Source organism: Lampetra planeri, chromosome 37 (assembly GCF_965212315.1).
Source record: "Lampetra planeri chromosome 37, kcLamPlan1.2.h2, whole genome shotgun sequence".
Taxonomy (NCBI): domain Eukaryota; kingdom Metazoa; phylum Chordata; class Hyperoartia; order Petromyzontiformes; family Petromyzontidae; genus Lampetra; species Lampetra planeri.
In genome coordinates, this window is record NC_136143.1 from 9,181,353 (window position 1) to 9,196,247 (window position 14,895).

Genomic DNA, 14,895 nt, shown 5'->3' on the forward strand with positions numbered 1-14,895 from the left:
AAACGTGGCCAGGCATGGTGTTTCACAACACCACACCCCCTTTGTGTGCCGTGCAGGCTCAGTCGGTGCTTGCAGTCCTGGCCACGACAGCTTGTGAAAGGCTACACGAGGAAGGATCGTACTGGTAGGAACCACCTGGTTCCACCAGCCCACAGGGGATTATTGTGTCCGTCCGTCCGTCATGCATCCAAAAATGGGAGGGGTGGGGCTGGGTGGAGAGGAGAGGGTGGGGAGGGGCTGGGTGGGGAGGGTGGGGAGGGGCTGGGTGGGGAGGGTGGGGAGCTGCTGGGTGGGGAGTGTGGGGCTGGGTGGGGGGTGGGAGGGGCTGGTCACCTTGTGGTGCCCTTATAAAACTCAACATTTAACCTACTCACGCCGGCTTGTGCCCGCTCTCACAGTCGGCCATATTTGCGGCATACACCACGCCGCCGTTGACCCTGGCCATTGACCGAGCAACCCAACGTTCCTACCAGCTCCCTCCGCAGGAATGTGTATGTGTTGTTGTTGTGCGAGTGATGCGCGGGTGGCATTACCAGTCCTGTGCATGGTTGCTGGCCTCCTGGGGAGGCAGTGGGCTGACGAGCCGAGCCACCTGGCCCCACACCAAGTCGTACAGGTGGCAGTGCTGCGTGCCGGCCGCACACGGCACAATGAGTGGCATCCCAAACAGGCTCGGTCGGTTCTTGTGCGATGACAGGAAGTAGACCTCCATACGCATCTGCCACGTGCAGAGCACCAGATCAAGCTAGAGGTCAAAAGGCCGTCACAGATACTATTATGGATGCCACTGCACGTGGCTATTTGCTTTCTTCCGCGAGAATCTGGAGCCGTTAAACAGTCGACAACTGAACTCCAAAAGACTGTGTTGGCAGTATCTTCCCCTCTGGCTAGAGGTCCTCCTCTTGGATGCCGACCTCTAGGTGCCACTCCAATACATTCCCTCAATAAACTTCCCTCTTCTACCCTGCTCAAGTTTCTCACCCATTACAAAATCGCTAACTCTACCCTGGCCATACAATTCCCAAAATCCTCCGCGTGCAAAGGCACAACACGAAGATGCGCAGAGGAAGAGAAGCGAAACGAATGCTCAGCCCATGCCATCACGTCGCAGACATGGGTGGAGATTTGATAAACCTCCAAACGCAAAAAAAAATTTGGAAAATGTATAGGATAGTATTTATTCATAAAAAGATATTGTAAAAAGTACTAAAACTAAACTTCATTTTTATTTTATTTTGTCCTGAACTATACAGCTCTTTACTGCAGCGACCTAACCACAAGCGATAGCTCAACGAAGAGGCTTATCATCACGTGGATAAATTTTTTAGCAAAAAAATACTTGAACCGCATGTTTCTAAATGTGGAAGTAAAAACTGGAGGACCTGGAGAAAAAAAACGCACGACCACGGGGAGAGAGACATGCAAACTCTAAAAATACAGGTGTCAGGGCCCGGGATCGAACCCACGACCTCCTGTATAGCAGGTGAGGTAGTTAACATCTCCTAGCCACCGCGGCGCGCCTCCTACTCCTCTTCACCACGTGAAGAAAACAACGTCAGATCGGCTGTTCCCCATATAAAACAGGTTTTGTGAATAAGATGATAATCAAAAACAGGATTTTTAAGCAAATGTTTACAAAATTCTGCAATGACAATAACATAAAGTACTGTACCCCGAATAGCTGTCGACATTGGCCAACGAATGCCTCAGCTGTCATTGCATTAAAAGCACAGCTCTTATAGAGACACTCAAGCCTTTTACTGTGACACGGGCGTTTAAAAACAATCCCGCTGAGCGGCACTGTGCTTAGAGCGCTTGGCTCGCAATCGGAAGGCTGCACGCACACGCAAATCCTGAGCTAAGGTTGATCACGCCCCATCATTCATTTCCTTCATCTTCTCAGCCAAAAGTCCCATGACTGGGTGGTTGTCGGCCTGCCCGGATTTTCTTTCTCCACGCGCTTCCATTCTGCCGCATACACAGCGCCTGGTGCCTCGTTCCGTGCGTGCGAGAGGCGCGGGGGCCAGGACGGTCAATCCGCGGGAAAGGATAACCAGCCCGCGGACAACGGAGAGCGAGCCGTGCGAGCGAGCGCCGCGAACGGGTACCATCTTGCGGTGCACGGCGATGGCGTATCCGGAGGGCTGCACGCCGCCCAGTTGCTCCGGACGACAGGACTGCGCCAGGTGTCCGTTGGTGAGCCCGTTGGAGGCGCTCTTGGCCACTCCGCCCGCACCTCCGGCAGGGGAGCAGCCGCTGCTGCTGCTGCTGCTGGGCATGCAGCTGTCGCTCTTTGCCTTGCGCAGGCAGCCCACGTCCGCGGGTGCTAGCGCGTCGCTCGCGGCTCGCTCCTCTGGGAGGGTCGCGCAGGCGGGGGACACAGTTCACGCGCAAGTCGGTTGTGGGCATGGTTGATGACACACCTGGGGTATTTTTTACACCATTGGAACCTCATTTGCCAGAAGAAAAAATATGATAATTTTTTTTTTACCCTTTTATCTGGCAACAAAACTGACACCTTTTTTTACAAGGAGTCATGTTTGCATAGACCACAATACCTGCAGTCGTAATGCAAACAAAAAACATAACTCTGATAATGTATGCACTGTCCTTGAAGTTGATTGAGTGTGCCTTTTGGCGTAATCTGGTCCAACACCATGTGAGACTAGGCTCTAAGGAAAGCTGTCTCGGGTGTGGACCAATCAACTTCAAGGACAGTGCATACATTATCAGAGACACAGACTGCAAGAAGCAACGAACTGACCTCCGATGGGTGTGGAGTGCGTGTCGGTGGGCGACGTGGAAGCAGGGTCCCCGGATAGCACCGGTATCTCGAACGCGCACAGGTAGCTGGTGGCACCGGACCTCACCTTCTGATTGTCGTCCGGAAAGTTCTGGCCAAACAAAACGAAAGTCAATAGTCCGCCCCGGTGTTTGCACACAATAGCCCGGTGACGCAACGTGTTGAGCCAAGAGGTAAGTGGGACTCCATAGTTTCACCATGGTTTTTGATGCACAGAAGAGGTGGCGGGGGGGGGAGGGACTATTTCCTTACTGAGGACCAAAATAGAACCTTTGGTGGACCACACCATTAACACTCTTCCCCCCGGCATCATCAAAAAAATGCTAAATAAAATGCTACAAAAATCCCGTGTCTGTCGGCCGAATATGAAGCCCAGATATATATTTACACATCTGACTTGTGTCATTTTTTACTTATACGTTGTTCGTACTTTTGTTATTATTTGTATGCGCTGAAAACGTTACAAATGGATCATGATAATGCTCAGTTAATAATGGAAGATGACAATGATGATAACACTCACAGTGATGACGATGACGATGATGGCATACGATGGATCATGATGACCTGACGACGATGAGGGTGATGATGCTCTGTTGACGACGATGATGACAATGACAATTGCTGAGTTTGCTACGCCTGCCGATGACGATAACAACGCACAACGGCTTACAGCGATAATAATATCAATGTGTTCTTTTTATATTTAGCATCAATCATGAAAATTGCGTCTGAAAACGCTCTAGAATTTGTGACGTGCACAGATTTCGCACGGAGGCGTAGGCAACCACAGACAAGTCAGAAGGGAACCAGAACCAGCGACGGCTCCAGCCCAAGCTCTGTGAGTCCTATGATTATGTTGTGCTATTTTGGGATATTTGGCCAACTCCATGAATGAGCATTCGTACACAACAGGAGGAAGCCAGAGTACGGGCAAGGGGGGTAACACACTCAATCCCAGTACAGATGGAGTAAAGATGGACACAAATCCACTTCTTGTATAATACCATCATACCATGGGCAAGCCAGGAGATGGCGACTTCGATACCCATGAGTAGGGAGTTGCACGAAATGATGCGTTCCACCATCCCTCGCCTCCGAAGTGCTGGATTACAGGCATGCGCGCCTGAGGACCAAGCCGATCAGAATGATGACGGTGATGACGGTGACACTGATGATGGTGACGACGATAATGATCATGACGACGAGGATGCTAACAATGCCTCCATCGCCCCATCCTGTGAGGCTCACCCTGATGTTGGAGGAGAAGACCTCGGCCAGCAGGATCTGCTGGGGCTGCAGGCTGGACAGCTCGCTCAGCTGCTGCTTCAGGCCGCTGTACTTGTCCTCGACGCCCAGGCGCAGCCCGTACCTCACCGGCACCGAACCGTCCAGGCGGATCACTACGGCAGGGCAACCCGCCGGCCGGCAATCCGCAAAAGCACACGCGTCAAACGGGCTTCCCGCTCACGACGAGCGCGCAAGTTGGTTGGAGCCTGCTCACCGCTCGTGTACCGGCCTTGTGCCGGTGGTGAAGAGGTTTCCACGAGGCTAACAGAATCCGAAGCTGAATTTTTGTTTCGACTGCAGGAGGCATCCGATGAGATACGATGCTCTTTTTAAAAAGATGACCAGTATGGGGCACGGGGTCGGCAAAGTTACAACTGCGTTGGGGACTCCTGCGACCCCTTCACCCGGAATGCGCACGATCTCACCAGATCACGGAAGCTTAGTAGCCTTTGAGAAGTGCTCATACAAAATGTTATCGAATGCTGGGGCCACATAGGAGTGGGCAGCAGTGGACAGTGCGGCAAGGTCCATTATTGTTTTGTACTCCTATGCTCCTCGCCAAACGCAATAAAAAAACTCTGCATGATCGTCAATAACACTGTGGCCTTAAGTGAATATATATATAACAGGTGACAATTTGAGCATTGGCCCTTCTTCATAACACAATGACTCTAAAATATTCTGACGTTCTACTGTTAGCAATGGACCAGTATAATACGAAAAAGTGTTCAACACACAAACAGTTTATCACACAAACAGTTGTGAGCGCATGACATTTCAAGGTTTTCATTAACTTCCTAATCTCACTGCAAGTGGAGTTAGATTCCCGCTTACGAACCAACACCAGTGTCAATTATCTGAACTGGTCCCAGGCCTCCCCTAGGTGGACTCAGCCTCAAATTGAGTACCTGGTGCAGTGTGTAAACATCACCACTGGGGCCGGGCGTGGTTCTAGCCACCCACCCCCTCGTGTGCCGTGCCGGCCTCCATAGGTGCTCGCTAACAGCACTTGCTCCTACAGTCTGTTCAGGCTATACAGGGGATCTTTGTTTTTGCTATGTGTGTGATGTGTGTGATGTGTTCGTGCGCACGTCTCAGTCCCACGTTTACCCGTGATCTCCACGTGCATGGAGCTGTCCATGGGCAATGGCAGCGACAGGAAGTTGAAGGGGTCGAACCGCACACTGACGTGGTCGCACATCTTGCAGCGAACCTGGGACTTGAGTTGCCCGTGAAAGAGGTCGACAACGATGGACTTGTTCCTCAGAAGGTGGTTCTCCCAGGCCTGCGATGCAGGGGCAATGAATTGGTCACAAGTTTTAAGTGCGAAGGGGGTTTCGGGTAGGCGGGTAACGTGTGAAGATGCAGCCCTGCATTTAACTTGCTTCACACCACTGCTGGTAGAAGGGGCCTCTCCACTCGAGCGAACTTCAGAGGGTATTTGGCCTACTCTTTCACACCACGTGGGACCTGCCAATCGACGAACTGTGGTGTAACCATTTATACTGCTGGGTGGACAGGGGCCGAGTGATTTGAGAAAATTTGCCACCGTTTCAACTGCCCACGCCATGAGATCAAACTGGCGAACTCTACCTCTGGATTGCAAGTCCAGTGTGCTATCCGATATGCCATGGCAGCATTGCAAGGGCTGGACTAATCGTCTGCAATTACCTCCATTTGCCTATCCATACTGCTGATTCCCTGGCAAGTCCAGGCACAAGACTGTCCACATTTCCTCTGCTTATGACTATCTCTCAGCGTTGTGTGACTCCATTTGAACAGCAAAGCATAATGCCAACTCCTTTCTTTCCTCTGCATCAGCCCGCCTTACTTCAGGTCGTCAAGCAGCATCTACTGTATCTCTTTCCGTCTCTTGGCCTCTTTCCAAGCTTCCATCCGTCGAAAAACTCCCTTCCCTTACGCGCGCACGTGAGAATGTCTCCGATCTACACCTTTTTTTCCAAAAACACGATTCCACAAACCGTACAATTTGTATCGGCAGCGGCGGGGGTGGTGGGCCAATGGGCGTCACGGCGCACTCACCTCTGTGGCGACCTCGTGGTCGGGGCGTCCGTCGCTGTCCTTGAGCTCCACGTAGGGTTTGTCGTGCACGCGGTTCAGGTCTTCGTGCAGGCCGTCCAGCAGGAAGGCGAGCAGCTCCTGAGAGTCCTGCTGCTGGAAGCCGTTGAAGCGAGGGGCGTACTTCCCGATGGTCCACTGCGGGTTGCAATCCAAACCTCGATCAAGCACGGTTTGGCTACGTACGGTGTGAAATAAGTTCTACGTACGTATATAAACTTGACATCGCAGACAAACCACACGCAGGAGGTGGCCGTGTGGCTCGCAGGTTGCTCACCCATTACTGTGCAAGGTGATCACCCATTCAAATACTAGCCAAGGGTTATCCCATTATTTTAAGCTTCTGAGATCTGATGAGATGGGGCGAACCGCCAGGGCGATTTTTTTGTCATAGTCCACTGCTATTCAACGCATGGGCCGTAGCCGTGGGTGTGCAATGCGGCCGCGCATCCTCACTCGCAGCTTGAGCGGTGCCACGTTCTTCTGGGTGCCACTCCACAGCTCGTTGATGAGATCCCCATAGCACTTGGCCATGTGGCCCTTCATGCCCAGCGGGTTCGTGCTGTGGAGAGAAGTGTGACGACAGCAGGCAGGTTTATACTGCGTGACATCAACAGTTGAGCAGTAGTGACTGTGTGTGTGTGTGCGTGCATGTGTCCACGTGTGTGTGTGTGTGTGCATGAGTTGAGCAGTGGCTGGGCGTACTTGTAGTGTATTCATGGAAGCTGTGTGTGAATGTGTCTGTGTGTTAGTTGCATAGTGGTTGCATGTATTGTGTGAATGCGTCTGTGTGTGTGCGCGTTAGATTGAGTAGTGGCTGGGCATATTGTACGATTGGTAGCTGTGTGTGTAAGTTGGTGAGTAGTGGCTGGGCCTATTGTACGATTAGTAGCTGTGTGTGTAAGTTGGTGAGTAGTGGCTGGGCATATTGTACGATTGGTGGCTGTGTGTGCAAGTTGGTGAGTAGTGGCTGGGCCTATTGTACGATTGGTAGCTGTGTGTGTAAGTTGGTGAGTAGTGGCTGGGCCTATTGTACGATTGGCAGCTGTGTGTGCAAGTTGGTGAGTCGTGGCTGGGCATATTGTACGATTAGCAGCTGTGTGTGCAAGTTGGTGAGTAGTGGCTGGGCCTATTGTACGATTGGTGGCTGTGTGTGTAAGTTGGTGAGTCGTGGCTGGGCGCGTTGTACGATTGGTGGCTGTGTGTGTAAGTTGGTGAGTAGTGGCTGGGCGTATTGTACGATTGGCAGCTGTGTGTGTAAGTTGGTGAGTAGTGGCTGGGCCTATTGTACGATTGGTGGCTGTGTGTGTAAGTTGGTGAGTCGTGGCTGGGCGCGTTGTACGATTGGTGGCTGTGAGCTGTTGAGTAGTGGCTGGGCCTATTGTACGATTGGTGGCTGTGAGCTGGGAGAGTGGCTGGGCGTATAGTTACCGGTTGAGCTCGTAGAGGTGCATCCCAGACAGAAAGTACTGCGTGAGCTGCCGCGTGTTGCTCACACACTGGATGCTCGAGTTCATGAAGCAAGTGTTGCCCAGATTGCTCAGCCCGGTCGCTCCTTTTTCTGTGGGAACTGTAACAAACACACACACACACATCCATAACTCACAACTCTCCCACAGCAATCAAAATTCCCGGAATAAATTAAAATAAAGTTTTGATGTCCTATACAAGATCATTTTTAAAAATCCTTTACTTTACCAAGCACTTAAATGGGGGCAGCTATTTTGTCATAGTAATAAGCAGTGTCTTTATAATGCCAAATGGAAACATCAGTTTCGGAAACCTTTTGTCAATCCCCATTAATGTTTCAACAAAATGTCCAGATGTCACATCTTCTATAGTACTTCCGTTTGCATGAAACTACCAAATCATGTTAAACATATAAACAGTTGTGAGCACAGAAACCCTCGGGCGTGGATTCATATCCTTCAAGTAGCAATACAGAACTCCGCACTTGTGCCAATGCCGTCACAGCACCGATTCCTTCACAAAATACATTTGCACTGCAATTGCAGCAGAATAACAATTGAAAATTTCAAAATATCAGTCTTGTCTTTAAAAATGTTGTTCAGGGCACCTAGCTTGCTCCGCTCCAGGCTTTTGCGGTTCGCCAACGAGGACATCTCTTCGGGCCAGCTCATGTCTTTGTTCCTCACTGCAGGAACAAACCAGCAACAAAGTGATGGGAACACGAACGACCGAGGAACTGCGCTGACAAGCGCAAAGAATAATAACGGTAGAAAAACACCCGCACGTTATTTTCACAACATTTTTAATTCGTCAAAATACGAGCCATCTCAAAATAGATTTCCACTTAACGATTAAACCGTGAACGTAAAATATTTTGCATTCGTTACAATTGGATCCAAAAGCTACTTCGTGTCAATCAGAAACACCCAAGAAGTAAAGGTGCAGCCCTGCAATGATTTGCTCCACACCACTGGTGGCAGAAGAGCCTCCACTAGAGGGAGCTCTTGGGACCTCCCATCTAAGAGATGAGTTGGGCCGATACTTTTTCCACTGGCCAGATATCTTGGAAACGGTGGGAACACCCACACTTGAACCCACCGACCCTACCCATCGCCACAACACCCACACTTGAACCCACCGACCCTACCCATCGCCACAACACCCACACTTGAACCCACCGACCCTACCCATCACCACAACACCCACACTTTAACCATTACACCATGCCAGCTTCCCCAAGAACTTGTTTTACAAACAATATAATAAAAAAAAAACTATGGCTACGGATAAACCTCTAAATTATTTAAATACATATTCGGTACATGGCTGGTGCTGCAGTTAGAATGCTCAATTCACAAGCCGAACGTCAGGAGTTTCAACCTCTGCTGTAGTTCAACACATTTTATCATCTGTCCAAGGTCAATTATTAAATGAGTTCCATGTGTGAGAAGTCAATAGTGGTTAGCCAAAATTTGAGCCAACGGCTCCTGCCACAAGGTAGAATGTTCATGATGAGCATGGACTTTGAACAAAGATGATTGCTGCCCCATTATTAATTTGAGCAGAGAGAGAGACGTGGCACTGTTAAAGTAATAATACAATTGAAGTTAACCTCTAAATACCGACATGTGCGTTAATTTGATTGATATGCACAGGAACCACAAAGGCTTTAGAAAGTTGCATTAATACGCCAATCGATAATTTGTGACACAACTGAGCTGTAAAGCGACGCCATCACTTACGGCTTGTTCAATATCATCAACATTTATCGTGAGCACACACATCTCACGCCAAGGTTGCACACTAATGGAATCTGTTTATAAGCAATTAACTTGTTACTAAAAGCTTTCTTTTGATAACAAGCATTTTAATGCACTGCGTCTGAGTGCACAGGAGGTTGGAAAACCCTGTGGATATTTTGACACGTGCCAATATTTAACAATTCCTTTCACAGTGAATTCACATTTCCAAGTCTAAGTAGGCTTGCGTCTGGATATTGCTGGGATGGCCATTACCGCACATGAAACAGGTCTAATTTTTAAGAGACACTTACAAGGCCTCCCATCTCTTTCGGCTGGCTTTCGAGTGACAGAGCTTGCCTCCGCGCCTCGGAGCTACGGTTATCTATGGCCGTGAAATACTGTCAAACTGCATTATTATTATGAACACCTGTTAATAGGCAGTGTTCCCCAACTTCACCAACCCACACTGCTCAGCGTGGTGAAATCTATTCAATTTTTATTTTACCAGGTAAGCTATATAGCTCTTTTTCACAAGCGACATAGCCACAAATGATAGCTCAAGGAAGCGGCTCATCATGTGGAAATGTATAGCAGCCAATTACTCTAAAACGCTTGTTCAACAAATGTGGAGGTGAAAACCGGAGGACCCGGAGTGCAATCCACGCGACCACAGGGAGAACATGCAAACTCGAAACCACGACCCTCCTGTAAACCGGGGCGAGGTAGTTGACATCCAGCCACCTCGGCGCCCCTGAAGTAAGGTCAGATATCCCACCTCCATGACCCGCACAGCGTTGGGAGGCCCTCGGCTAACGGGGGCTTAACATCGGGCTGTACGTCAGCGCCACGCAACAATCTTTGTCATTCGACGGTGCCCTCGTCGAGTTTGCTCGAATTTCGCGGCACACCGAAAAAAAAAGAACAATCGCTTTCAGCCCTTCCATCCAGCAGTGAATTGATCGTGGGTGCTGATGATGTGTGCCCGTGTGGAACGCGTCTCTTTCTCAAGCGATACTTCGCCACGGTCGGACTAGGTCCCGTTATGGAAATGTGGAATTTCCACAACCTCGTGTGTTGCTCTCTCCCCTCGATCGATGCGTGTGAAGGCCGGGTTTAATGTACGTATGTTGAACTTCTTTCGCGCATTACGTAGCGAACCGTGTTAATCGCCGGGACACCCAGCTCAGCCAATTAACTAAGGGGGGGGGGGGGGTTGTGTGTGTTTATGTGTGTCCGTCAGTGCAATACATGTGTCCGTCTGTCTGTGCGTGAGCGGGGAGTAGTAGGGGCCTACCCTAGGTTGGCTCAGCCTCAAATGAGTACCTGATGCGGTGTGTAATCATCGCCACGAGGGAAACAAAGGCGGCCGGGCATGGTGTTGGCCACCCACCCGCTCGCGTGCCATTCCGGCCTTTTATAGGTCCTTACTAACAACACTTGCCCCAACCGTCTGCTAAGGCTATATGGGGGATCTTTGACTCTTGTCTTTAATTGGGTGGCCATCTGTTTTTCTCGTTCATGGTTTTATTTTGATATCTGTGTCTGTCTCCTGTGTTTATATCAACGCCTGTGTCTATTTAATTGCATTATGCTGATGTATGTGTGTCTATGTGCTTGTCTGTTAATTATTTAATGTAACTGTGTGTCTGTTGTTTTATTTCAATGTCTGTGTGTCGGTGTGCGTATTTAATTACTTTACGTTGACGTCTGTGTGTCATTGTGTTGACTCATTATCTTATTTCAATGCCCGTGTGTCTGTTGATCAATTCCAAATTACGGGGCCACAGCGGTTGCAGAGCACCCTTGTACGTGATAGGCTTCATATTTGCTACGTCCAGGAAATGGTACGCCTGCCAGCCAAATGGAGAACACTTCACACGATAAATAATGGCAAAATAATCGCTATGAAACTTACTACAGCTTGCCAATACCAATGCCCATATCTAGACCGATTTTTGTAAGATTGGCAATACAATACTATAAAATTTATTTTTTTCTAATGAAGAAATTTTTTTAAAACTGCAATTAGTATGTGTGTGTGTTAGAATGTGTGTGGATGAGCGGTAGTGTCGTGGTTAGCACGCTGCGCTCTGAACCTGGCGACCCGTGTTCAAGTCCTGCTCACAGCCAACACCAATTATCTGAACCGTTCATCGGCCTCCTCTAGGTCGACTCAGCCTCAAATGAGTATCCGGTGCAGTGTGTAACCATTGCAACTCAGGAGACAAAGGCGGCCAGGCGTGGTGTTGGCCACCCACCCCCTCGTTGCTGTTAGCGAGCACCTTCATAGGTGCTCGCTAATAGCAACTTTCCCCAACAGTCTGTTAAGATAATGTAGGGGGGGTCTTTGTCTTCGGATGGGTGTGAAGAGCATGTGGCCTAATGCACGCATCCGCTGGTACGTGTTAGACCCTAGGGCCAATTTACCGTTGCAATTACAAATCTAATGTTAAACTGAAATTAAAATCACATTGCAATTCATATTCATTATGAATTACACGATTACAATGGTAATTGACACGAGGCGTGTTGTCTCTGGTCTGTGCCTTTGCATGTTTGAGTGCACACATTTCGTTGCAAAGTCGAACGAATCACAAACACAGGCCGGCTTGTTCACGCGAAGAGGTCACCCCGAGGCCAAAACTCACAATCGCACGCACACAAACAATTGATGAGCGAGTATCACGATATGATGACCGCGCACAGTTTGAACGAATAAAACGTCATTCAATCAACTCTCAGCGTTCAAATGTCGTGCATAATGACTGACTGGTGTGCCGTGATGGGACGAACCTATCATCTAGGCGGCTTTGTAAATCCCAATTGTATTGCACTGTAGGAATTCCAAATTGAAAACTAAACACCGGATATATGAAAAGGCATGCCATTCGTTGGGCAAGACCGTCCAATTTAAATTGAACATTGGCTGGTTTCGAGCAAATCAATAACATGCCCTTTCAACGCAGTAATCACTCTTCAAAATCTATTACTAAAAGGTCAAGTCAATTGTGCAGTGTTGAAATTAATAACTGTGGCGTGCGAATGAAACGTGCAGTGTTAATACACAGGGAAGGCGTCCACAGAACCGTTATATGAAAAATAAGAAGAGGTTTTACCCTATAATAGGGTTTTTCCCCTTTTTTCTGGCAACAAAAGATTTCAGTTTTGTTGCCAGAAAAAAGGGGGAAAAACCCTATTATTATATTTTGGTACTGGCAAAGGAGGTCTAATGATGTAGGTTTTACCCTTTCTGGCAAACACCAAATAGAAACCTTTTGCAAGGAATCAAGTCTGCATTAACCACACAGTACTTGTGCTGAACATGCAAACAAAAACATGCTCTGATAATATATGCATTGTCTTTGAAACAGAGTGGCCTACAACAGAGACCACTTTCTTTAAGGTCCCATGACAGAACCATTATATACTTGGTCACCTTTGGATGGCCTAGCATTTGCTATTTTTAGCCAATGATTGATTAATCTGATTTACAGGGCTCATCTGCCAAAGCCTAATAATCGCTGTCTCCAACAGAGGTGCGATGGCGCAAGGTGGCCGGCCAGCATGGCGCAAATGCGGGCGGTGGTCCAAAATATTTCACAGCTACTAAAAAAAAGAACCGATTGCAGTGGTGCAAATGCACTTTTATCACTCTGAAAGAGGCGTTACTCTGAGCAAACTGAAAAAACTTGCTTCCACCGCAAAATGAAAACGTGTTGACCGACAGATCAACGAGCATAATCGAACAGATAATCAGTTTAAGCGAATAGATTGAGTAGGACGTGAATATGGTAGATACTAGAATGAGCCCTGCCTATTCGTCTTTGACGGCGGCGACTCCCGCTCAGAAAACAGTTGAGACAATAGGAAAGGGCACCGCATAAATGTGTTTAAAAAATCTACAACCCAATCACCGGGAATGTGACCGATCTTATCAGATCTCAGAAGCTAAGCAGGATTGGGCCTGAATAGGGCTTGGGTGGGAGACCATCGTGCACAACTCAGGCTCTCATCGGCCTTGGAGGCTACATAGCGGCAGAGGTCGCAATCGGGTACCCGATACCCGTACCCTACCTGATACCCGGCTGGGTACGGGTAGGCGGGTATCGGGTAGGGTACGGGTACCCATTTGCGACCCTGGTGCGGCCGGCTATGGGTACGGGTAAGGAATCAAAATCCGTTTGCGACCTCTGCATAGCGGGCAGTGCGGAAAAATACATTGCCGTACAGTACTTCTAAGCTCCCACGTCTTCTGTGCTTCACGGTTTCATCAACCCTCACCGACCGGCTTGGTGAAGTTACACTCAGGCAATGCCCCAGGACGCACATGGACTGGACGGACCCTCATCCAACAGTAGACTGGCAAAAGGGCTGTACATGTAACTCACGATTGGGTCAGATCATGGAGGTATAATGTAAATGTTTTAAAATAATAACCCAACCATCACCCGGCAGCCAACGAAATCAAACTGTCACGTGGGACAATAGGCCAATTGATTTAGTTTTTCGGTAACTGTTTTGCGGAGCGTTTTGTCAGCGATTACACCCAGCACCGTCAGGTCTTTACAACAGCGCAACTTTCACGTGGCTCCTCATGTACATGATGGGTGTTGCAGCATCCGTACCTTCGATCAGGATCTGTTGGTTATCTTCAATCCTCAGACTCTTTATTGTTTGCTCATCATCGTCCAGAAGAGTCAGGTTGTTCTGATAAGAATAAAGTGAAAAACCTTCATCAAAAACACAATTATGAACTTGATTCTTCAACACCAAATATCAGGCTCTGGGGGAAGGAGGTAGACAGTAGTCAATGTGACCTTTTATTATAATTTATATCCTTTTCAATGTACTTCAGAATCTTTATTTATCCTGGAGAAATCCGATGAGCTATGAAGCTCTTTGTCACAGATGTCCACAAAGGCTTCTTTGCCTGCCTAGTAGCTCACAATATAAAACTGTTCGACCCATCCATTTGTTTTCGCCATCAATTCACCGCATTCTAAAAATGGAAATGAAAGAATATTAATGTATACAGTAACAGTGGCGGCCACAACGATATGCCTGGGCTTGTGACGAACAGCTTCAACCATCCACTCCCCCGGAATTCCTCCCCACGTATATTGGGGGGTGTGCCTTGTGCTGAGGCTTCAGTGTGTGTGTGTCCCAGGCTGTGTGGGACCTATGCAATGACAAATGCACCCCCATCTGTATACATACAGAAAAGCCTCGCCCGGGCGTCAAGACTCTTTTTGTAGGAGCGGTACTTTTTTGGGACGTTTAACCAGCAACTTTGTTCGAGTACTTTGCAATGCGGAAGGAACCAGGGTACTTGAAATGTACCCACGCACACTTATGAAGGGGATACGAATCAAATGGAGCTCCACACAGATGGTTCGTTGCGAACTCCCTGCAATGTCACCTCTAGCTGATACCTTCGGCGGCCCAGCGGATCTCTACGTGTTGGTGTACATGACGACAGTGGTCGCGGCAGAAAAACCCAAACCCTGCCGA

General features: G+C 48.7%; 1 protein-coding gene across 1 annotated transcript in view; it reads right to left on the bottom strand.

Moving 5' to 3' along the window:
* Nucleotides 1-14,895, bottom strand: part of LOC144731036 (ubiquitin carboxyl-terminal hydrolase 32-like) — an 80,765-nt gene that overhangs the window by 15,511 nt on the left and 50,359 nt on the right. The window contains 10 exon segments of the mRNA XM_078612015.1: nt 534-718; nt 2,109-2,353; nt 2,765-2,894; nt 4,055-4,206; nt 5,204-5,378; nt 6,137-6,310; nt 6,629-6,734; nt 7,604-7,742; nt 8,250-8,327; nt 14,010-14,091. Of these exon segments, the coding sequence (XP_078468141.1) occupies nt 534-718; nt 2,109-2,353; nt 2,765-2,894; nt 4,055-4,206; nt 5,204-5,378; nt 6,137-6,310; nt 6,629-6,734; nt 7,604-7,742; nt 8,250-8,327; nt 14,010-14,091 (1,466 nt within the window).